We start from the raw sequence: 22397 nt of genomic DNA on the forward strand, positions 1-22397 counted from the left end.
GAGAAGAGCCCCTGGTTGAGGGGTTCTGCCCTAGGGTTTAGACGCGCCCCCACCCCCGCAACTCTTGAACTGATTAACTCAGCCGATTCAAGTGCAATCCTGCATCTCGTCAGACCAGAAGTCAGGTCCTTGGGTTCCATGGTACTTACTCCCAGGTTAGGGCGTATACGATTGCAGCCTGACAGTACTGTGTGTCACCAAAAACACACACGTAGTAACACGTGATCAGAAGCAATGAGGCAGACAATAGAAGTTGTGGTGGTGGGAGGGATGTCAGACAGGGGAATTCAGTAAGCAATAATTATTTGGCTATAATCAAAATGCAAGAATTACGCCAATTCAAGGTGTCAGATGTGAAACAAATACGGTATAGTTATTTATTTACTTATTTGAATGTTTACATTTATATGCATGCCATGTGGATGGCATCTCTCTCTCTCTCTCTCTCTCACACACACACACACACACACACACACACCATTTTAATGCGAAGAGGTGGAAATGGAGCACTCGTGAATCAGCATCTGTACAAATCTACAGTCCTGTTCCTGAGATGACACTTCAAGTCAAGTCAAGGAAGGGGCAGGCATGGTCCTAGTAAAGTTACACACTTCACACCCTTTCATCAAACCACAGAGGTTCAATGTGGTGTCCTGGTTGGAGCAGGAGTGAGAAAATGATGGCCATCCAGGTGCAGAGGGATTTCAACTCCCACATCATCCCTTGCCATTCTGCAAACTTCCTAGGGCTGATGGGAGTTGCAATCCCACAAGTCTCTCACTCCTGCCCTACACTTGTCAGAGTGTCTGAGTGCTAGAATATTTCTCTGATTTACAGTGACTTCCTCAACATGGTGCCATCTAGATCTGTTAGGCTACAACACCCATCGTCCCCAGGGGAAAGCAGATGTAGATTCTTGGTAGCAGTCCTGCCACTCTGCAGGAAACCTTTCAGCATTAACATCAAGTTCCCAAGCCAAGATCATGGTCAAACAGAAGAGCTTCTTCCCACACTGCATAGTTAAACTCTGGAATTTGCCACTGCCAGATGTACAACCATAGAGTTCGAAGGGTCCCTGGAGGTCATCTAGACCACCACAATGCTCAAGGCAGGAATCTTGAGACGACAGCATACCTGTAGTGCCTACTGAGGGAGAGGCCACTACTTCCGCCTGAGGCGGTCCATTCCACCATCAAAGTTAGCAATTTTCCCCTGATGTTTCACTGAAATCTGCTTCCCTGAATTTTCCACTCACCGGGAATAGACCCTGACCTCTGGAGCAACACCGGAAAGTCTGCTCCATCTCCAGCATGGCAGTCCATCATGCAGGGGTGATGGCCATGCCAACCCCACTGGCTTTAAAGGGGCTTTAGAGAAATCTATGGAGGATAAGGCCATGAACAGCTACTACTCACAGGAGCAATAGGTTGTGTCTAGGCTCTGAGACAGGATACTTCTCAATACTAGCTCCTGGGGAACATGAATGCTGTTGCACTCCTGTCCTCCTTGTGGGTTTTCAGCTGGATCATCTGGTTGCCCACTGTGGGAACAGGATGCTGGATGAAAGAGGCCTTTGCTCTGATCCAGCAGGACTGCTCTTAAAGCTCTCATCTACTCCACGACAGTCCCCCGAAAGAAGAACAACGAAGGAACACTCACTGAGAAAAAGAGTCCCAGTTCAGGGGGGGTTCTTTTAAGGGTAGCATTGCTACTATGGTGATGGAGAGAGGCAAATTACCACCAACAATGAGCTCTCCCGGCTTGTAATAATCTTGCTGGAGTTCGAAAGGTCTGGTCAAGACACAGTTGGGCGCCAGCGTCATCTGGAGGGATTGAAGCAGGGGCCAAAACAAGACCAGCAGCCGTATCATCAGCAGCACAAGGAGGCGTCTCTTCCTGGAGCAGCAGCCAAAGTGAGCAGGCAGAAGGGGCTTGGGACGAGACCCGGTCCAGCCTAGTGCACAGTTTCCAGCGGGGGTGTTAGGTCTGAGCTTCCGGACCTCACCTTAGCCCAACTCTGAAGGGACCAGGGTGTATTTATAGCATCAGACATATATGTTTTGTTCCTGGATTTCTTTGTTATTGACTTGGGAGCTGGCCATCGGAAATCCACAGGGGTTCAGTGAGAATACTGTTCTTTTCTTTTCAAACTTCACAGTAATTCCAGGGGGGATAAATAATCTCATCCCATCAATGCTGGATTCTGAGCATATTGGAAGGAGGAAAACATATTTGCGAGGAAGCACCTGGGTCATTCTTCGCTTGGCTGCTAAACACGTGGGGTCAAAGAATTTCAGAGTTTGAACTAAGGGACTTTGGAGGTCATCTAGTCCACCCCACCTGATGTGGGAACTCTTGCGACTATGGCATCCCTGACAGATGGATGGCCAACTGCTACCTGAGGAGCTCCAGTGACAGAGGGTGCCAGCCCACCCCTCTAAGTCATTGGTCCCACTAGTGAATTGGTCTCTCCGTTATGAAGTTGCTCCTGAGATTCACCTGAAATCACTCCTCCCGAAACAGAAGCCCCTCAGATGTCGTCCTTTGCCTTCCAGGGCAGCAGAAAGCACATCTCCACCCTCTTCTCTTTGACAAAACATACAGGATTTGAGGAGGACTAAGATGTCCCATCCCACCCACACCTCAGTCTTCTCTTGTCCACATCCAAGATGTGCAGTTCCTTCAACCTGTCCTTACAGGACTTGTTTTCTTCACCTTTGACCAACTTCATTACCCTCCTCTGTGGGTGATGAGGCCACCAAGAGTGCGAACACACTTACCTGAGAGTAGGGATGGACAAGCTCATTGCAGTCCGAGCTTGGCAGGTGTTCGAGCAGCTGCTGCTGCTGCCCACCGCCCACACAAGGCAGTCTCCGTGAGCTCCAGGAGAGCTCAGCAACTGTCCAGGAGCATGCTACAGCTGCCATCGCCTCTCCGTGAACCACCACCTTTTATGCAATATGGGACTCTGCTTTTTCATCGATTTATTGTTGCGCACAATGGTGGCCAGAAAGGGCCATTTCCAAAATATTAAGAGGCTTCTAATGTGGTAGAAACTGGCCCTCTTGGGACACGTTTGGCACATCAATAGATCTACAAAAAGATAGAGCCCTATCTTGTGTAAAAGGAGCTCTATATTTGTATTGGGCGGGGGATCGCTCCTGTCTCCCTCTCCCATCCCGGGACAGCTATGCGGGGAGAACAGCCTGATGAGTGGAGGGCAGCTAGAGGTACTTCCTTCTCAGCATCACTCAGACTGGAGTCAAAGGACTGATAGCATAGCTGAAAGAACACTAGTGGATGGAGATTAGAGAGAGAGAGAGAGAGAGAGAGGTAGATAGATAGATAGATAGATAGATAGATAGATAGATAGATAGATAGATAGATGAGAGAGAGGAGGAGAGAGGAGGAGACAGACAGACAGACAGACAGAGAGACAGACTTCATATGCATTAAGCAAATGTGCAGTTCGAAGAATGAATGGAGGTGAAAAACAGTTTACTAGCAACAAGACTGAATCCTATCTAGACGTAAATCCTATCTACACATAAAGGCTGACAATCGTCCTTCTGGGACGATTGTCTGAGTTGGGTTTGGGAAGCACTGCATTGCAATGGTTTCGCTCCTACTTGGATGGTCCGCTGCAGAAGGTGATACTGGCAGGATATTGCCTGGCCCCGTAGATTCTCCAGTATGGGGTTCTGTAGGGGGTAGTTTTGTTCCCCATACTATTTATTAGCCCTCATCCAGTCCATTGTCACAGTCAGGCACCAAATCCAGCACACCCATAGCCTCATCTGATGAGGATGAATAGGAGAAGTAGAGCTATATGTTAGCAGCATACTGATGTCAATGTACTCCGAAATGGATGATAGCATTCAGTGGTTTCATGCATACATTGAACAGCATGGGGGACGAAACACATCCCTGCAGAACCCCATACTGGAGAATCCACAGGGCTGAATGATGTTCCCAAAGCACCACCTTCTGGAATCGACCCTCCATGTTGGAGCAAAACAACTGCAATGCAGTGCTTACCACTCCCAACTCAGCGTGTCATCCCAGAAGGATACCATGGTTGATGGCATCACAAGTTGCTGAGAGGTCAAGAAGAATCAACAGGGTCACGCTCCCAACACAGTTCATACAGAGCGACCAAAGCTGTTTCCATGCCAAACGCAGCCTGAACCCCAACTGAAATGGATCCAGATCATCGGTCTCATCCAAGAGTGTCTGGGGCCGGCTTGCAACCCCCCACTCAAGGACCTTGTCCAGGAATGGAACATTTGCAACTGGCCTATGATTATTAAGATTTTCTGTGTCCAGGGAGGATTTCTTCAGCAGTGGTCTCACCGCTGTCTCTTTCGGGTGTCCCAGGCCCAATCCCTCTTGCAAGGAGGCATTCATCACCTCCCTGGCCCAACTGGCTCTTCCCTCCCAGATGGTTATTATAAGCCAAGAGGGGCAAGGATCCATTATGGAAGTGGTCCACATCCTTGAGCTGTAACAACTGGAACTCATCCAAGAAAACCAGAGCATGCTGTGCTCTGGACATCTCAAAAGTTGAGTTTGTGGAATAAGATAAATGCACTCAAGAGGAATACTTCACCTCAGATAGTTTATGTCATACATGGCGTTCCTTTATTTATACCTGGCAAATATTCTCAAAAATTCAAAGTCTTATTTCATACATTGGGGGGGGGGTGTTTCCTCCCCACCATGAATATCCTTGAAAAGGATGCAACTTGCAATTAAAGAAGGTGGGTTTGGCTTGCCAGATCTGGCTTCATATTATCCAGCCTATTTGTTGACCGGTACTAAATTTTGGTCCTTTCAAAAAGACCCCAATCAGAAATATAAACTCATGATCCATGTTTCTAAATAGAGATGACAACACGGCCCTGCCAGACTCCACATTTTTGCTATCTATTTCCTTATTTCTTATGCCTTTATGTTATATATATACAATAAGGAATTATGATTGATTGGTTGGTTGGTTAGTTGTTTGCATGGTTGGTAGATTGATTGATCAAGTGATTTCTTATATCGGCTAGTTCTTTTTCCTTATGATAGTATCTCTGGTGTTGAGTTGGGGCTTCAAAAGTATAATGTATAATTTGGGGAGGAAGATGCAACCCAGGAGACCAGCACCAGAGGCCAAGATGGAGAAGACCTCCACAGCCACCATGGACTTCCCTTTGGTGCTCAAGTAGGTTGGTACAAAGGAGACCCAAACACTGCAAAACACCAACATACTGAAGGTGATAAATTTAGCTTCATTAAAACTATCAGGCAATTTCCTTGCTAGGAAAGCCACCATGAAACTGACAAGTGCCAGGAAACCCATGTAGCCCAAGACAATGTAAAACATGGTGCCTGAGCCTCCATTACATTCTATTATGACCTCTCCGGCCAAAGAATGGAAGTCCAAGTTTGGGAACGGGGGAGAGGTCACCAGCCAGACAGTACAGATAACGACTTGAATGAGCGGACAGGCCAAGACAAGGGAAATTGTCAATTGTCTCCCTAAGAGTTTTCTTGCCATGTTTCCTGGCTTGGTGATCATGAAGGCCAGAACCACCGTGACAGTTTTTGCCAAGATGGAAGAAACGGCAACAGAGAAAATGATGCCAAAAGCAGTTTGTTGGAGAAAACAGGTGGCCTGCCTGGGTCGACCGATGAACAGGAAGGAGCAGAGGAAGCACAGCAGCAGCGAGACGAGGAGGACGTAGGTGAGGTCTCGGTTGTTGGCTTTGGCTACTGGCGTATCTCTGTGTTTAATGAAGGTTGCCATCACTAGAGATGTGATCAAAGAGAGGAAAAGAGCTAGAGAAGATAAAATGAACCCCAGTGTCTCTTGATAGGGAAGGAAGTTGATGTTCTTGGGGATACACTGGTCGTGGTTCTCGTTTGGCCATTGATCCTCTCGGCATGGGGCACAGCGAGCTGCATCTGGGAAGAGCAACCACAGCTTAAGTATCCAACACATGGCAGAAAATCTCCTTGGAGGTGGCCAGTTCATCACACTCCCAAGGAAACAGAATGATCCGTATATACTTTTTTTTTAATCTGTGGACTGGGCATTGCTGGGGGGAGCTTAACAGAACAGTAACAAAATGTAAGCTTTGAAGCAGATGCTTTTTAGGAGCGGAGGAGTATAGGAAAGTTTACTACGTCAAAAGAAGCTATTGGTGATTTCCATCAACAAATCATGGTCCTACGGGAAAGACCCCCAACTGACATTCTGGTGAGCCGCTGCCAGTCACGGTAGACCGTACTCAGCTAGACAGGCCAATCAGCTTCCTATGTTTCTATCAAAATCAGCCCATTATCTGGTACCAACAGGACTAGTTTCTTCTTTTATTGCTAGGGGAAGGGCCATTGCTCAGTGGCAGAGTACATGGTGCGCATGCAGATAGTCCCAGTTTGATCCCTGCATCTTCCAGGTAAGGCTGAGAAAGACCCCTGCCTGAAATCCTGAGGAGGGACTGCCACTCAGCGTAAAAAGTATTGAACTAAATGGACCAGTGGTTTCACTTTGATATATGGCAGTTTCCTAAGTTTCTAAGGCTCTGGAGGATTTTTCCTCATCATTATTAATCACTTTTCCTTCATATTAATATTGTTGTTTAAGAAGCAAAAGAAAACTCCACACAATTTGCCCGGGAGTAACATTTAAGAGACTAGCAAAGAAGAATGCGGAAAAATCAGTTCACTCTCCCCATCATATCCACAAAGACACTCTTCCCCTGCCCAGCTCCCCGCCCTGCCCCAACACACCCACAGTGACGCTGCCATGCGCAGTAATATGTGTTTGAGGATTCTTCTGCAACAACTTGCCTGTTTCATTAGAAATTGTCCCTTCTGGACAAGAAATACATTCATAGCAGCAAACTTCCTTCCCCTCCGGAACTTTTCTACGGTGCCCTGGGAGGCAACGCTCCACACACCGAGAAAAAGGCAGCGTCTGAAATGGAAGAGGTTTAGCCCTGAGAGAAACAGTGGAGGTTCTGTCCTTAACCAGAATGTCTCTTGAGCAGGCGTCAGCATTGCTCAGAGGGGATTCCCTCTATGTTTGGGTGAGAAATATGAATGGAACAGACTGCAGTTTCCCATGCTTCCAAACTAATGGTGCTACCAGTCAAAAAGAATTATACACAAATTTTATTATTTTATTATTTATTTATTTAATAAAAGCCATGGCAAGAAGCACCCTAAAATCCATTATGGAGGCCATCGCCTTTCCCCATTCATAGAATTTTAAATGGAAAGGGGATGGGGTCCCAGCCAGTGCCATCTTCCATTTGTAAATCTCCCATGTTTTTCAACTACTTCTTCTATATTGTTTCTCACCACAGAAACATCCATTTAGGAGGGAAAGATGGAATAGCTGCCCAAGGTCTCTTGACTGTTAACACTAAGAGTGAACAGTCTAGAAGGATGCTTTGGAGTAAAAAGACGGAAGCAGAAGTGGGGAAACATGGGAACGTTAGAAATGGAAGATGTGATGATAGCAACCCCCCATAATTCTGTGAAGGAGGAGGGGAGATTGCACAGTAAAATCCTTGTCTTTAGGCTCCCTTTGCCTCATTCAACCTTAAACCAGGAATCTGTACTTTATCCCCCACCTGGTTAGCCCACACAATGGCATCGGAGTTGATCCTGAAACCGTCACCTGCGGGAGCTTCTGGATCCATCCACCCAACTTTTCTTTGCCCCACTGAGTTATTTGGGAAGATGACCCAGTTTAGGATGTCAAATCCAGCAAATTTCATCCCATTCTCTAAAAAAGAGATCTCATCCCCAGCGCTGTTATTGAAGCGGATGTTCCTCAAAGAGGCATGGATCTGAAATTAAAGGATATGGGGAAAGACATCAGTGGAACTTAAAAGACCAACAGCCAATGGAAAGAGTAATTCTTCTGTATCTCTAAGATGCGGCAGAGCTTTCTAGAAAATGGAGAACTGGTGCAAAGATAGGAACAAAACAAAAAGGGAAGCACTGGAGAACATACACCGGCTCATGGATTTTAATATTGCCCAAAGCAGATAGAGGTCAAAAACAACATTGCCAAATCACCCATCATAGAGAGAGGTGAGGTGTATTTAAGGATAGATGTTACCTGCCAAGGTTGCACCCTCAGATGAAGTGCTATCTTTCTCGCCCACATCACTGTAAGTTTCGATCCAGATGTGTACATGGCATGTAATGCATGCGCCACAGAATAGACAGCATTGTAGATGCTGTAGCTGTAGCTGGTCATGCTGTCTTCAAACACAGAAGCTGGCAGGGTCTCTAGCTTCTCCTCCCCTGTACAGACTCTTCCACTATCTGGCGAGGACAGATCTTGCTTCAACACTTCACAGTCAAATGCCACTTCCCACCAGCCTGGGAGGAAGACGTCTCCCCGGGGTTGGTATGGATCTAAAGCCCAAAGATAATCTTTGAATCCTGGCATGTCACTTGTGTGGCTCGTGAAGGTCAAAGCACCATGGAATGGTTTTAGTTTCCCCCAGTCATAACGGTATCCAATAGCAGCAAATTCCCACTGAGTCATGAAGATCCAGACCTTCCCAGATGAAATGTTCATCTGCTCTTCGTAGCAAGAGAATGTCACTACTAAGTTGTGCATGGCTCTGGAGTCCCCAGAGACAATCACCACATTGGCGTCACTCTCCAAAACTGTCAGAATCAGATCCAACTGAGCGCTTGTAAGATCATTGAAAAATGGCATCCAGGGTATGATGATTTTTGCAAAATGCACACAGATGTCATTCTGGGCAAGAATTGCTGTCAGAATCAGGATGGAATTTTCACCACTCTCGTTCACTAGAGCAATGATCCCAATCCAGTTCCACTGGAAATGCAGGAGCATTCGGACTAAGCCCATGGTTTGTTTGTGATACTTCGGATCAATCTGGTAGAAGGCGGGAAAACGGGTTGCGTCGCTCCCCATGGGGTCGAAGGACCGGTAACCTAGCTGAAAGAACAGTGGTGGATGGAGATGGCTAAATTTTGTTTACATCAGCCAAAGAAGGATGGAGTTTTAAGAACAGAGGTGAAAAATAGTTTATTAGCAGCACCATTATATGCTATCTGTCTTGTCTGATTGGTTCAAGGTACCCAGAGGTGCTAATCCAGCCAGGCTTCTACAGGCAAAGTTTTGGCAGACCAGGTTTGGTCAAGGCAGGGCCAGGCAAGTCCAATCCAGTCCAGTGCAGTCCAACTTCAGGGTGCTGAATAGCCAGGCAAGTTGGATCAGGCAGGGTCTTCCAGGACATTGGCCAGCTCCAAACTATCAGAGCCAAGCAAAGGGAGCTATTGATCCAGCAACAATCAAAGGCTTTCTGAAACCTTATAAAGGCCATCAGTTCAAGATCTACAGTTAACTCCACCCACTCAGAGAGGTAGTTTGTTTCTTAAAGGGTTACTGTTTGATTTGTAGCTTCTGGCTCCTATGGGGCGGGGGTGGTGAAGGCTATACTGGGGGAGTGTCCTCTGCATCTGAGGAGTCAGGCAGAGGCACATCTTCTGGTTTGGGAGACCCTGGCCTAGTGGGGACTGGATTAATCGAGGGAGACAGAGGACGGGTTAAGGCTGGGAAACATGACACTAACCATATATAAAGCATGTTATATAGCCTTACTGAATTGCATCTATATTCTAATGTCTCTTGTGATGCCTGTTCAGGCACAGCAAGTATATTATCTCCTTAGTTTTTAGTAGGCACGAGTCAGAATATTGTTTGGTTCACATAGAAATGACCCAATTCACACTTCCTGATTCAATACAGGAACTGGAAAGCAGTTTTCATTCAGTTTTTGCACTTCTGATAATTTTGTAAATGCCATTCAACATTTAAGTAATGGGTACATTACGGAGAATTGCATACATGCATAAATTAGGGAAACTAGTGCTATAATGCACATATTAAGGGACGTTGCTTGCCAAAATTGTGTGTATTGGGGGGAAAGGGAACAAAAAAGCATATATTAGTAGAAATGCTTATGGGAAGTCTGTGTATTTGGGACAGATAATAAAAAAAGGCTGCAAATTGATCAGGAAACAGAATGCAACAAACATCGGATTTAAAATATTTCTATACAAGCAAAAGCAAAACAGACAGGTTCATCCACCCCTAGCTTTAAGGGCAAACTAGAGTGCTGATTTGTGAGTCCTGAAACCGGCCTTCCCCCATACATATCTTTCCTACCTGGGGAATCTTGAAGTTGCCCAAGAGAGATGCCATCTGGTCTGACACTTTGGAGCCAAGACCCCCGACCACAGCGAGCAGGGTCTCCCGCCCATCACATTTATAGTTAGGAAACATTCTCCCCCGCGTGGAGAGCAGAGACAGGCTGACGTCTTGGACCATACTTGCGTAGCTGCTGTCTTCATAGATGCGGAAGCCCAGCGTGACGTTGGGAAGGAGCTCTGGATCCTTGTTGAGCTCCGTGATTGCAAACGCCAAGGCCAGGATTTGCTGGTAGTTCTTGGGGATGGGTCTGCAAGGAGAGATTCAATGGAGGAGTATGGGTCCAGTTTTATGTGGTATGGGGCTAAAATGAAAGATTCAAGGGGGATGGGATCCTAAAGGAATGGCAAAAAGTTCAATGGTGATGGTCCATCTAATTCAGCATCCTCCTTCCCCCTGCTTCTCACTGAGACTAAACCCTCTAGAACAACCTCCCCCATTCTGGTGGCCTCTAGGTGTGTTGGACTACAACTCCCAGCATTCATGACCATTGGCTATGCCGGTTGGTGATGCTGTGAGTTGTAGTCTGAAGAGTCCCAGGTTGAGGAGTTCTGCTCTTGGATTTAAATGTCCCAAACCCTTGAATTGATTTACCTGGCAGTTTCAAGTGCAATCCTGCATCTCAGACCAGAAGTCAGATCCTTTGAGTTCCATGGTACTTACCCCCAGGTTAGGGTGTATAGGATTGCAGCCTGACATTACGATATGTCACCAAAAACAGGCACATACAAACACTTGATCAGAAACAAGTAGGCAGACAACAGAAGACATTGTGGTGGGAAGGATGTCAGAGAGGGGAATTCAGTATGCAATAATTATTTTGCTAAATGCAAGAATTGTGCAAATTCAAGGTTTCAGATATGAAACAAATACAGAATAGTTATTTCTTTATTTCCTTAAATGTGTACATTTTATTTGTGTGCCATGTGGATGGCATCTCTCTCTCTCTCTCTCTCTCTCACACACACACACACACACACACAATTTGTATGAGTAGAAATGGAAATGGAGCACTCATGAATCAGGATCAGTACAGATCTATAGTCCTGTTCCTGAGATGACACTTCAAGTCAAGTCAACGAAGGGGCAGGCATGGTCCTAGTAAAGTTACACACTTCACACCCTATCATCAAACCACAGAGATTCAATGTGGTGTCATGGTTGGAGCAGGCATAGGAAAGTAGTGGACATGAAGATGTAGGGGGATTCCAAACCCCATCATCCCTTGCCATTGTGCAAATGTCCTAGGGCTGATGGGAGTTGCAGTCCCACAACCTCTGGAGGGCTATGGGTTCTCTGGCCCTGAGTTAGGATGTTAAGTTACGAGTGGGGAAAACTCAGGTTCTTATCCCAGTCATTGAACTCTACCTTGGCCCATCCATTCTCCCTCAGCTCAACCTACCTCACAGGGTTATTGTGAGGACAACATCATGCAGGAGAACCACATAGACCACCTTGAGCTGCTTGGAAGAAAGATAATAAATATAATAAATCCAACATTTTCAAGGAGAGAGAGAGCGAAGCAAGTCGTAAAGTCAATGAGGGAACAAAATGCAGGGTTTGGGCAGGCCTGGGCCATGCTCTAAATTCCTGGCATAGAAGATCCATTAGTGTAGAGCCATTTAATTTACACCAAAGGCACAAAAAGCTGCTAAATGCTGCAGCAATCATCACATTCTTGGTTGTATAAGATTTGTGGGAATGTGACAGGAACGTTTCTCACTCCTCCGCTACACTTGTCTGAGCATCTGAGTGCTAGAATATTTCTCTGATTTACAGTGACTTCCCCAACATGGTGCCCTCGAGATGTGTTGGACTACAACACCCATTGTCCCCAGGGGAAGGCTACTGTAGATTCTTGGTAGCAGTCCTGCCACTCCACCGGAAGCTTTTCAACATTAACAACAACAAGCCAAGCCAAGATTATGGTCAAACAGAAGAGCTTCTTCCCACAGTGCATAGTTAAACTCTGGAAGTTGCCACTGCCAGATGTACAACCATAGAGTTTGAAGAGTCCCTGGAGGTGATCTAGACCACCACAATGCTCAACGTAGGAATCTTGAGATGACAGCATACCTGTAGTGCATATTGAGAGAGAGGCCGCTACTTCTGCCTGAGGTGGTCCATTCCACCATCAAAGCTCAGCAATTTTTCCCTGATGTTTCACTGAAATCTGCTTCCCTGAATTTTCCACTCACCGGGAATAGACCCTGACCTCTGGAGCAACACTGGAAAGTCTGCTCCATCTCCAGCATGGCAGTCCATCATGCAGGGGTGATGGCCATGCCAACCCCACTGGCTTTAAAGGGGCTTTAGAGAAATCTATGGAGGATAAGGCCATGAACAGCTACTACTCACAGGAGCAATAGGTTGTGTCTAGGCTCTGAGACAGGATACTTCTCAATACTAGCTCCTGGGGAACATGAATGCTGTTGCACTCCTGTCCTCCTTGTGGGTTTTCAGCTGGATCATCTGGTTGCCCACTGTGGGAACAGGATGCTGGATGAAAGAGGCCTTTGCTCTGATCCAGCAGGACTGCTCTTAAAGTTCTCATCTACTCCACAACAGTCCCCCAAAAGAAGAACAACGAAGAAACACTCACTGAGAAAAAGAGTCCCAGTTCAGGGGGGGTTCTTTTAAGGGTAGCATTGCTACTATGGTGATGGAGAGAGGCAAATTACCACCAACAATGAGCTCTCCCGGCTTGTAATAATCTTGCTGGAGTTCGAAAGGTCTGGTCAAGACACAGTTGGGCGCCAGCGTCATCTGGAGGGATTGAAGCAGGGGCCAAAACAAGACCAGCAGCCGTATCATCAGCAGCACAAGGAGGCGTCTCTTCCTGGAGCAGCAGCCAAAGTGAGCAGGCAGAAGGGGCTTGGGACGAGACCCGGTCCAGCCTAGTGCACAGTTTCCAGCGGGGGTGTTAGGTCTGAGCTTCCGGACCTCACCTTAGCCCAACTCTGAAGGGACCAGGGTGTATTTATAGCATCAGACATATATGTTTTGTTCCTGGATTTCTTTGTTATTGACTTGGGAGCTGGCCATCGGAAATCCACAGGGGTTCAGTGAGAATACTGTTCTTTTCTTTTCAAACTTCACAGTAATTCCAGGGGGGATAAATAATCTCATCCCATCAGTGCTGGGTTCTTTCTGAGCATATTGGAAGGAGGAAGACATATTTGTGAGGAAGCACCTGGGTCATTCTTGGCTTGGCTGCTGAACACGTGGGGTCAAAGAATTTCTGAGTTTGAACTAAGGGACTTTGGAGGTCATCTAGTCGATCCCCTGCCTGACATGGGAACTCTTGCAGCTATAGCAACCCTGACAGATGGCTGGCTAACCACTACCTAGGGAATTACAGTGACAGGGAGCCCCACCCCACTCCTCTAAGTCATTGGTCCCATTGGCAAACTGTTCTCCCCATTAAGAAGTTGCTCCTGAGATTCTCCTGAAATCTCTCCTCCTGAAACATGAGATCTAGTCCTTTGCCCTCAAGGACAGGAGAGAGAGCATGTCTATGCCAGCTTCTCTTTGAGAAAACTTCCAGGATTTCAAGAGAACTAACATGTCCTGTCCCCCCCCACCACACGCACCCACATGCACACACCTCAGTCTTCTCCACATCCAATATATGCAGTTCCTTCAACCTGTCCTTACAGGACTTGTTTTCTTCACCTTTGACCAACTTCATTACCCTCCTCTGTGGGTGATGAGGCCACCAAGAGTACAAACGCACTTACCTGGGAGTAAGTCCCACTAGACCTTTGAGTAGGCCTGCTGAGTACCAGATTGCATGATACCTAAGATGTAAAGACACGTGTCTGGGGGGTTTCTGAAACTAAAATAGAGGTGTAAAAAGGAGCACGAAGCCACATTGGAGTTTCTTTCCATTCAAGGTTGCTGAGAAGGGGAAAAGGCAAAAGAAAAAACAAGCAACTAATACAAAAAACTAATACGGAACCCCAAACAGACCAAAAAAAAAGGGAAATTGGAGCAATATTTTCACCCCTCTCATTTATCCATTTTTTCCACCATTTTTCCTTGAATGGCAAAAAGCTGTTAAACTACTATCCAGTTTAACTAGCAGATGTAGTCTTAATTTGTATTCGAAAAGGCAATAGAAATACATTTAATTATTACCTTCAAAAGGAAATATATATAAAAATAGAAACATTTTTCAAAGCATTGTACTCCACAAGGTTTATTTCCCTGATTCAGACCTTTCCATTGGTGAGGCAGTATTTTGAGGCTAAAAAAAAACCCACTTAGATTTGTTGCAAAGTTTATGTATTATTTATTTTTTTAAGATATTTCTATACTGTCCTTCCTCTAAATGGATTCTGGGATGGTATACAAAGGCACAAATACAGTTAATCATGGAAGTATAATTGCCATTCAGTAAAACAGTAGCGATTAGAGCCAACAAGAGGCAGATAAAACTATAATACCACAGAGCAGAATGAGAAAGAAATAACCCATTTCACATATCTTGGCATATATAATATAGTATAAATATGGTGCTGAAAAGATTGTAATGGCGGCAGATATCCTTCTTTGGTGAGGGTGTTGCTATGTAACAGTACACCACAGAAAAGGCCCTCTCCTTAGGCGATAATGTTTTAGTAGATACATAAACTCTTAGCAAAAACATTTCTCATTCAAATGAAATGTCACTATCCCTAACCTTAGGAGCAATATATCCTGCTTTTATATATAAATGTGTGTGTGTGTCCAAGTGGCAACTCAAAATAACTCTAGTATGGAATGGTTATGGTAGCAGGGAAACACCTGGGAAGAACGTCAATTACGTTTGATTGAAACAAATGAGTAAAAACATGAGTTAAAAAAACTCATTTTGCCCCCTTGTCCTACATATCTCCAATTTTCTCTTAATAAACCCGGCTGTTACTCCATGTAGACCTGCTGAAGCTACATCCATGTCCCCAAAATACCTCAGTCAGCCCAGTCAGGAGAAGATGAAGAAATCCCACATAAGGGAGAAAGCCTGAGGCCTGGGATTTGTTGCAAAGTTTATGTATTGTTTATTTTTTGAAGACATTTCTATACTGTCCTTCCTCTAAATGGATTCTGGGATGGTATACAAAGGCACAAATACAATTAATCATGGCATTAGATTTGTCCTAATTTTTCAGGGGTCTGTGGGGCCCAAACACAGTAAATAAATACGATCTCCCTGGCAGGAGCTATTATTAGTGATGTGGAGAGAAGGCAGGAAAAGACCTCGTTATAATAGCGTCCATGAATTACGGAGCTGAGGCCTACCAGAATCCTTAAATGTTTTATTTTAAAATAAGGTGAAATGGGTGTGATGTGCGTTTTGGTAACAGAAGTAATAGCCCAGATAGAAGCCGAAGGAAAATCGCCACGTAAGGTCTTGGATTAACTGACTGAGGGTTGTCCCTAATTTTACACGAATGCGTGAAGCCCCATAAGATCTCCTCGCCCTGACAAGAGCTGTTATCAACGATGCAGGGAGCAGTGTGGAAACGTTCTTTTGTAAAGAGTGAATGAATTGCTTTCCTAAGGCCTACGGGTTTACAGATCCCGGTCGTTCAAAACATGGGTAAATGGGTGTGACGCATGTTTCGTTTTCACACAAGAAAATGCCTCAGTCGACCCCGTCAGAAGAACAAACACCACATAGAATCATAGAATAGTAGGGCTGGAAGGGGCCGACAAGGCCATCGAGTCCAACCCCCTGCTCAGTGCAGGAATCCAAGTCAGAGCATCCCTGACAAATGGCTGTCCAGCCTCATCTTGAAGGCCTCCAGTGTGGGAGAGCCCACCGCCTCCCCAGGTAATGGATTCCATTGTCGTATTGCTCTAACAGTCAGGAAGTTTCTCCTGATGTTCAGCCGGAATCTGGCTTCCTGTCACTTGAGTCCATTGTTCCGTGTCCTGCACTCTGGGATGATGGAGAAGAGATCCTGGCCTTCCTCTCTGTGACAACCTTTCAAGGACTTGAAGAGCGCTATCCTGTCTCCCCTCAGCCTTCTCTTCTCACGGCTAAACATGCCCAGTTCTTTCAGTCTCTCCTCATAGGGCTTTGTTTCCAGTCCCCTGATCATCTTCGCTGCCCTCCTCTGAACCCTCTCCTGTTTGTCTGCATCCTTCTTAAAGTGTGGTGCCCAGAACTGGACATGAGGGAGAAGTCCTCAGGCCTGGCATTTACTGACAGGCTTGCCCAAAACCTCACAAGCCCAAGCAGCAGGGCAAGCAACAGGAGCCCTCTTCAGCACCTGAGCGGGCCTTCTAAACCATTCTATAGCTTTTACTTTATTGCTCTGGTGGATTCTACACACATCCTTTCTGTTTCTGACTCCCTTGGAGGGGTAGAGAAGAAACCGGAATTGTACCGTTGTTTGCATGCGTCGCGCGAGTTACTTATTTGTTTTACGAGTCTGAGAATGAAGTACTCCTTCAAATTTTTGATCTCCCTGATTTTTTCCCCCCCTCTTGGAGCAACATGATAATTTTAGGGCCTCATGGGTTAAGATATTTGATCTGTGAACTGTGTCAGCGAGTTGGCAAAGTTATATCAGCGTAGGGAAAGAAGGTTCGGTTACAGGTTGGGGCGGAAGACACGGGAAAATTAAGTTATTCTTACTGCCACTCCATCTACCTCATACTTTATTAGTGATTACCGCAGCATCAGTAATCAACTCCATCTGATACGGCGGCTGCACCCCTTCCTTCCCGACCATCTGCTCCCATCGGTAGTACATGCCCTGGTCTCCTCTCGTTTAGACTACTGTAATGCGCTCTACGTGGGGTTACCCTTGAAGACGGTTCGGAAACTGCAGCTGGTACAGAACGCAGCGGCTCGCCTGATTAAAGGCAGCCGCCAGCGAGATCACATCGCTCCAGTGCTGAAGGAGTTGCACTGGTTACAAGTTGTTTTCCGGGCCAAATTCAAGGTGTTGGTTTTGACCTTTAAAACCCTATATGGTTCCGGCCCAGCCTATCTTAAGGAGTGCCTCCAGCAGCACCAGACAGGCCGCTTAACAAGATCAGCCTCGGATGGCCTTCTCTCTGTCCCATCAGCCAGGACAGCTAGACTGGTGGGGACGAGAGAGAGGGCCTTTTCTGTGGTGGCCCCCACTCTGTGGAACTCCCTCCCTAGGGAACTCCGTCATGCCCCCTCTTTAATGAGCTTCCGTCGTGCATTAAAAACGTGGTTGTTCAGGCAGGCATTTGGGGTGGGTTAGGGTATTTTAGAAAATGTTTTTATTGTAGAATTTTATTGTTTTAAACTGTTTTATTGTATGTTGTACATCACCCAGAGTGGCTGGATGACCAGCCAGATGGGCGATTAATAAATTTAATAATAAATAAATAAATAAAAGCATATATTGGTGTTCAGCATAACGTACAAATCAGTTTTGCTTCGTTCCTCTGGTGGATTCCACACACATCCCTTCTTTTTGTGGGCAGTGTACTCTCTAGGGAAAAGTACAGAAGAAACTGGAATTGTACTGTTGCTTAGTAGTTGCAAGTTATTTAGGTCTTTGTTTGTTTTACAAATTTGTGAATGAAATACTTCTTTAAATTTTTGATCTCCCTCATTTTTTCCCCCTTGACAAAACATCACAATTTTAGAGCCACACAGGGTAAGATATTCGAACTAATCTGTGCAGTGTTTCAAGGAGTTGGCAAAGTAATATCAACATAGCGGAAGAAGCTTTGGTTACAGGTTGGGGGGAAGACATGGGAAAACTGAGCTATACTTATTGTCACTGAATCTGCCTCATACTTCATTATTGATTCCCGTAGCGCATATTGGTGTTCAACATAAGATAGACATAGACTCATAGGGTTGGAAGGGCCTTACAAGACCATCGAGTCCAACCCCCTGCTCAATGCAGGAAGCCCGATTCCCAGGCGGTCTCCCAACCAAGTATTAACCAGGGCTGACCCTGCTTAGCTTCCAAGATCAGACGAAATCGGGTGCCTCCAACCCTTTGCTCATCTTATACAATCAAATGGAAGAGATATCCTACCCACAGGCTCAAAAGCTGTAGAATTATGATATTACCATAAACCACCATTTAATAAATAATTAAGTACCACTTTAAGAGAGCAATCCTATGGCCCCAAGACAGTGTTTGGTTCCCTGGCTAGGATGTCGGAGATAGGACTGTGACCTGGGAGCCACAAAACTGCCCACCCCACCCCCTCGCCCACCCCCTTGTAGCCAGTGCAGAGAGAACCTCACCGGCTACATCTCCACACTCAGAAAATGGAGGGTGGAAATGTGGAGAAGGGGGTGTTCTCAAGGGTGGGGAGGGGAGGAGACCAGAGCAGCGGTACTATTCCATTTCCTATGGATTCTCCAGCCTCCTTCCATCACCCTGCAAGGCACTACTACTAGACAGGTTAAATCTCCCAACTAGCAGAAATGCAGGGTGTCTGTAGCTCGGAGTCTCCACAGCTCTCCCCCCCCTGCATTGGATATTTGCGAGGTCCGAGTTCGGAGGCTACAAACTATTTGGATAGAATTGCATGTTAACTATCTTAAAGTATACCCAAGAAGAGATGACAAAATGGCCCTGTCTGGCTTTTAATCTTTGCTGTATATTTGCCCACCAGCAGGACATGTTCCGAATTATAAGGTTCCTTACTTTTTTTTCATAATTAGGTTATCTCTCGTGTTGAGATTGGGCCTCAGAACAATAATGTAGCATTTGGGGAGAAAGATGCAACCCAGGAGACCAGCACCGGAGGCCAGGATGGAAAAGACCTCCACGGCCACCATGGACTTCCCCTTGGTGCTCAGGTAGGTGGGCACAGAGAAGACCCAAACGCTGCAAAACACCAGCATGCTGAAGGTGATAAACTTGGCTTCGTTAAAGCTGTCAGGCAATTTCCTTGCAAGGAAACATGCCACCGTGGCAGCGTGTGTTGGTAGCCATTTTGAATATTCAAGCCACCACCACAGCTTGTCATGTCATCTGAACCCAGCGGGGAGAGTTGTGTGAGGACTAAACATCCCTCGCAGAACCCATAGGCTGTTTTAGGGTCGTCGGAAGTTGTAATCTACAAATGTGTATGTGTGTGTGCATGTGTATGTACACTTTGTGGCAAGAAGACTGAAGAAGCAGTGGGAAAACTCAGATACATTACAAATGGAATATGTCACAAACTAGACCCCCTGACTGCTGAATTCCTACCATTTTCAGTAATGTGGTTTAAATATCATTTATCATCTCCACTGCATACTGGAGGTGTCATGACGACTATGCCTCATTGAGGCAACTAATGTAGACATGTTCTATATTTACTTCTTTTTGGTTGGAAGTCATTATTTGTATTCATTTTGTTCTCGAAAAATGTGTGATCATAGTGGATATACATCCACTTTTAAATTACATTGTACTGGAACAGTCTTTAATATTCACTGGTGTACATGCTCTTTTAAATTCACAGAAATTTCCTGCTTCACAGAAATGAACAAGTGGTTAGCATAAATGGATTCTCTGCACCCTTTTGACAGCTAAAAGACTAATATTACAATACTGGAAGGATAAACACTCACCTCCTATAATTCAGTAAGTTGAGGACCTTAGAACTCTATCATTGTTTGAATGGGTGACATATAAACACCACCTGCAAATGGATACTTATTTGGATGTTTGGTCCACTTTTGCTGAACCCCATGTATAATTGCTAGATAGTGGCATGGATTTCATACAAAGCCATGTATGTACATTTAAAAAATAGAAAAAATAAAATTAAAACATTTTGGGGTGGGGGTGGACACCAGCTTGGCAATCCATGTGTAGATGCCATTGGAGGTGCCTGTATGCTCCTTGTCGGGGGGGGCTATATTAAAGTACATTTTGAAATGGAAATGTTAATCCGTTTTTCCTCTCCTTGTGATTTCTGTCTTTGTCCTTTTTTTTCTTTTCTGTATATCAAGGGAGATATTAATGATTAATGTACGTTGATTAGGGATGGGTGGAACGCTTACCTGCCATTCCATGGGGGGGATCTGCGGGGGGGGAGGCGATCCATTCCTCCCCCCTGCCCAGGATCCTCTTCAGCCAGCTCCGCTCCGCGGCAATTCCACAGAGCCGCTGGCCGGCTCTGAAGTGCCAACGATACGGCCGCCATGCCGTATCGCTGGTTGAAGGGAGGGAAGTGACTGTGGATGCAAATGGCATCCAGGATGGTATTTGCAGCCGTAAATGCCTTAGTTTAAGGTAAATGCAGCCATAAATGTCTGCGTTTACCTTAAACTAAGGCCTTTACAGCCGCAAGTGGCATCCTGCATGCCATTTGCATTCACAGTCACTTCCCTTCAACCAGTGATACGGCATGGTGCCCCTATCAATGGCAATCTGGAGCTGGGGGATCTAGCTGAAGAGGATTCCACGTGGAGGCAGGGGTAAGTCTTCCATTCCGCCACAGACTCCAGGGTAGGGATGGCAGAGAATTCCGCCACGGATCACAGTGAGGCCGAATGCCAGTGCATTCGGCCCCCCGAAATCTGTGGCGGAACGGCCTGCCACACACACACCCCGCGGATCCCCCCTGGGACGAGACTTACCTGGGGCGGATCTTCCGGGCGGCGGCGGCTCCGGCGGCGGCTTCGGTGGTGGCTCCAGCGGCAGTAGCGGCAGCGGCTGGTATTATGACCGGGTGCCACCACCACCATTTGCAGGGGGGGAGTTGTTGTTTTTTACAGAGACGTGATAGGCTACGTAAGTTTTTACGTAGCCTAAAACGTCTGGGTTAAAAAAAAAAAGCATACACAAATGGCGGCAGCTACAGCTGCCGCCATTTGTGTATGCCTTTTTTTTTTTTTTACCCAGACGTTTTAGGCTACGTAAAAACTTACTTTACTGCTTTGTAAAGCAGAATGCAGAGAAATCTGGGCAATTCCCCTCTGCCCTGATACGCAGACAACTACCTTAGCCCCCATCCCCCCACCCACACCTGCCTTGCATTGTAATACCTGTTCACGGAGTCATCTGGAACAACTTGCCTGTTTCGTTAGAAATGGTCCCTTCTGGACAGGAAATACATTCGTAGCAGCAAACTTCCGTCCCCTCCGGAACTTTTCTACTTTGCCCTGGCAGGCAACGCAAGATTGCAGCTTTGGGCGCTTCTTCACCAATGGCCCTTCGTGCTACCGATGAAAAGGCACCTTGCTATGCCATCTTTGCCTCCTTCATGGATTTGCGGTCTTTCTAGATTCGGCTTTTATTGGGCAATGGCCCTGCTGCATGCATGGAATGCATGGAGCTGGGGGGCTTTCCCAAACCTTGCCATCCTCCATTCATTTCTCCATCCTCTGGGAGAAAGACGTCTCCCTGTGGCTGGTACGGATCTAAAGCCTGTTTGGGAGCAGGGTACTCTCGTAGAAGGGTACTGAAGAAACTGATGAATCTGTGACAAAATGCCCCTTTGAAGTTTTAATCCCCCTGATTTTCCCCCCCTAAAGCAATTTCATAATTTTAGAGTCACATGGGGTCAGATATTTGAACTGTGTTAGTGAGTTGCCAGAGTTACATCAGTATAGGGAGGAAGGTTTGGTTACACACAGGGGAGAAGAATTGGGAAATCTGAGCTATCCTACTTGGCAATGTATCTACTTCATGTTTTTCATTGATTACTGCAAGAGATATTGGTGTTAAACATAAGATTAACCGAACTGGAAGAGGTGTCCCACCCACAGGCTCAGAAGCTGTAGAACTGTAATATGACCATAAATCACAACTTAGCAGAGAAATTACTACTTCTTCAGTTCTTTGAACATTTACACAAGAGCAGATGGCCAAATGGACCTGTCTGGCCCTTAATCTTTGTGAATATTTCCCTACTAGCAGGACACGTTCCAAAGTATAAGGTTCCTCACACTTTTTTCCTTACAAGATTACCTCTACTGTTGAGCTGGGGTTTCAAAAGAATAATGTAGCATTTGGGGAGGAAGATGCTAACCCAGGAGACCAGCCCCAGAGGCCAAGATGGAGAAGACCTCCACAGCCACCATGGACTTCCCTTTGGTGCTCAGGTAGGTTGGCACAAAGGAGACCCAAACACTGCAAAACACCAGCATGCTGAAAGTGATGAACTTGGCTTCGTTGAAGCTGCCGGGCAATTTCCTTGCAAGGAAAGC

The 22397-nt window shown here is 46.0% G+C and overlaps 1 protein-coding gene across 1 annotated transcript; it reads right to left on the reverse strand.

Annotated features, from left to right (window-relative positions):
- Window positions 1-5050: 5050 nt before the first annotated feature.
- On the reverse strand, window positions 5051-13946 carry LOC146333538 (vomeronasal type-2 receptor 26-like). The gene is made up of 6 exons (XM_084826370.1): window positions 13863-13946; window positions 12858-13021; window positions 10214-10505; window positions 8123-8980; window positions 7676-7847; window positions 5051-5952 (listed from the first exon to the last, which is right to left on the reverse strand). The coding sequence occupies exons 1-6, from the start codon at window positions 13944-13946 to the stop codon at window positions 5051-5053; spliced, it is 2472 nt and encodes an 823-aa protein (XP_084682496.1).
- Window positions 13947-22397: the final 8451 nt, after the last annotated feature.

The sequence above is a fragment of the Heloderma suspectum genome, chromosome Z, assembly GCF_057233095.1.
Source record: "Heloderma suspectum isolate Gila_16-S chromosome Z, 16-S_ref, whole genome shotgun sequence".
In the NCBI taxonomy this organism is placed as follows: domain Eukaryota; kingdom Metazoa; phylum Chordata; class Lepidosauria; order Squamata; family Helodermatidae; genus Heloderma; species Heloderma suspectum.

Excerpts from the sequence above, each read along its gene's own strand:
- LOC146333538 (XM_084826370.1), bottom strand. The coding sequence starts at position 13,946 with ATGAAGTTGGTCAAAGGTGAAGAAAACAAGTCCTGTAAGGACAGGTTG. Across the intron at positions 8,981-10,213 it reads GCAACTTCAAGATTCCCCAG|CTAGGTTACCGGTCCTTCGA; the intron begins GTAGGAAAGATA and ends CTGTTCTTTCAG. Across the intron at positions 7,848-8,122 it reads TGAGGGTGCAACCTTGGCAG|ATCCATGCCTCTTTGAGGAA; the intron begins GTAACATCTATC and ends CTTTAATTTCAG.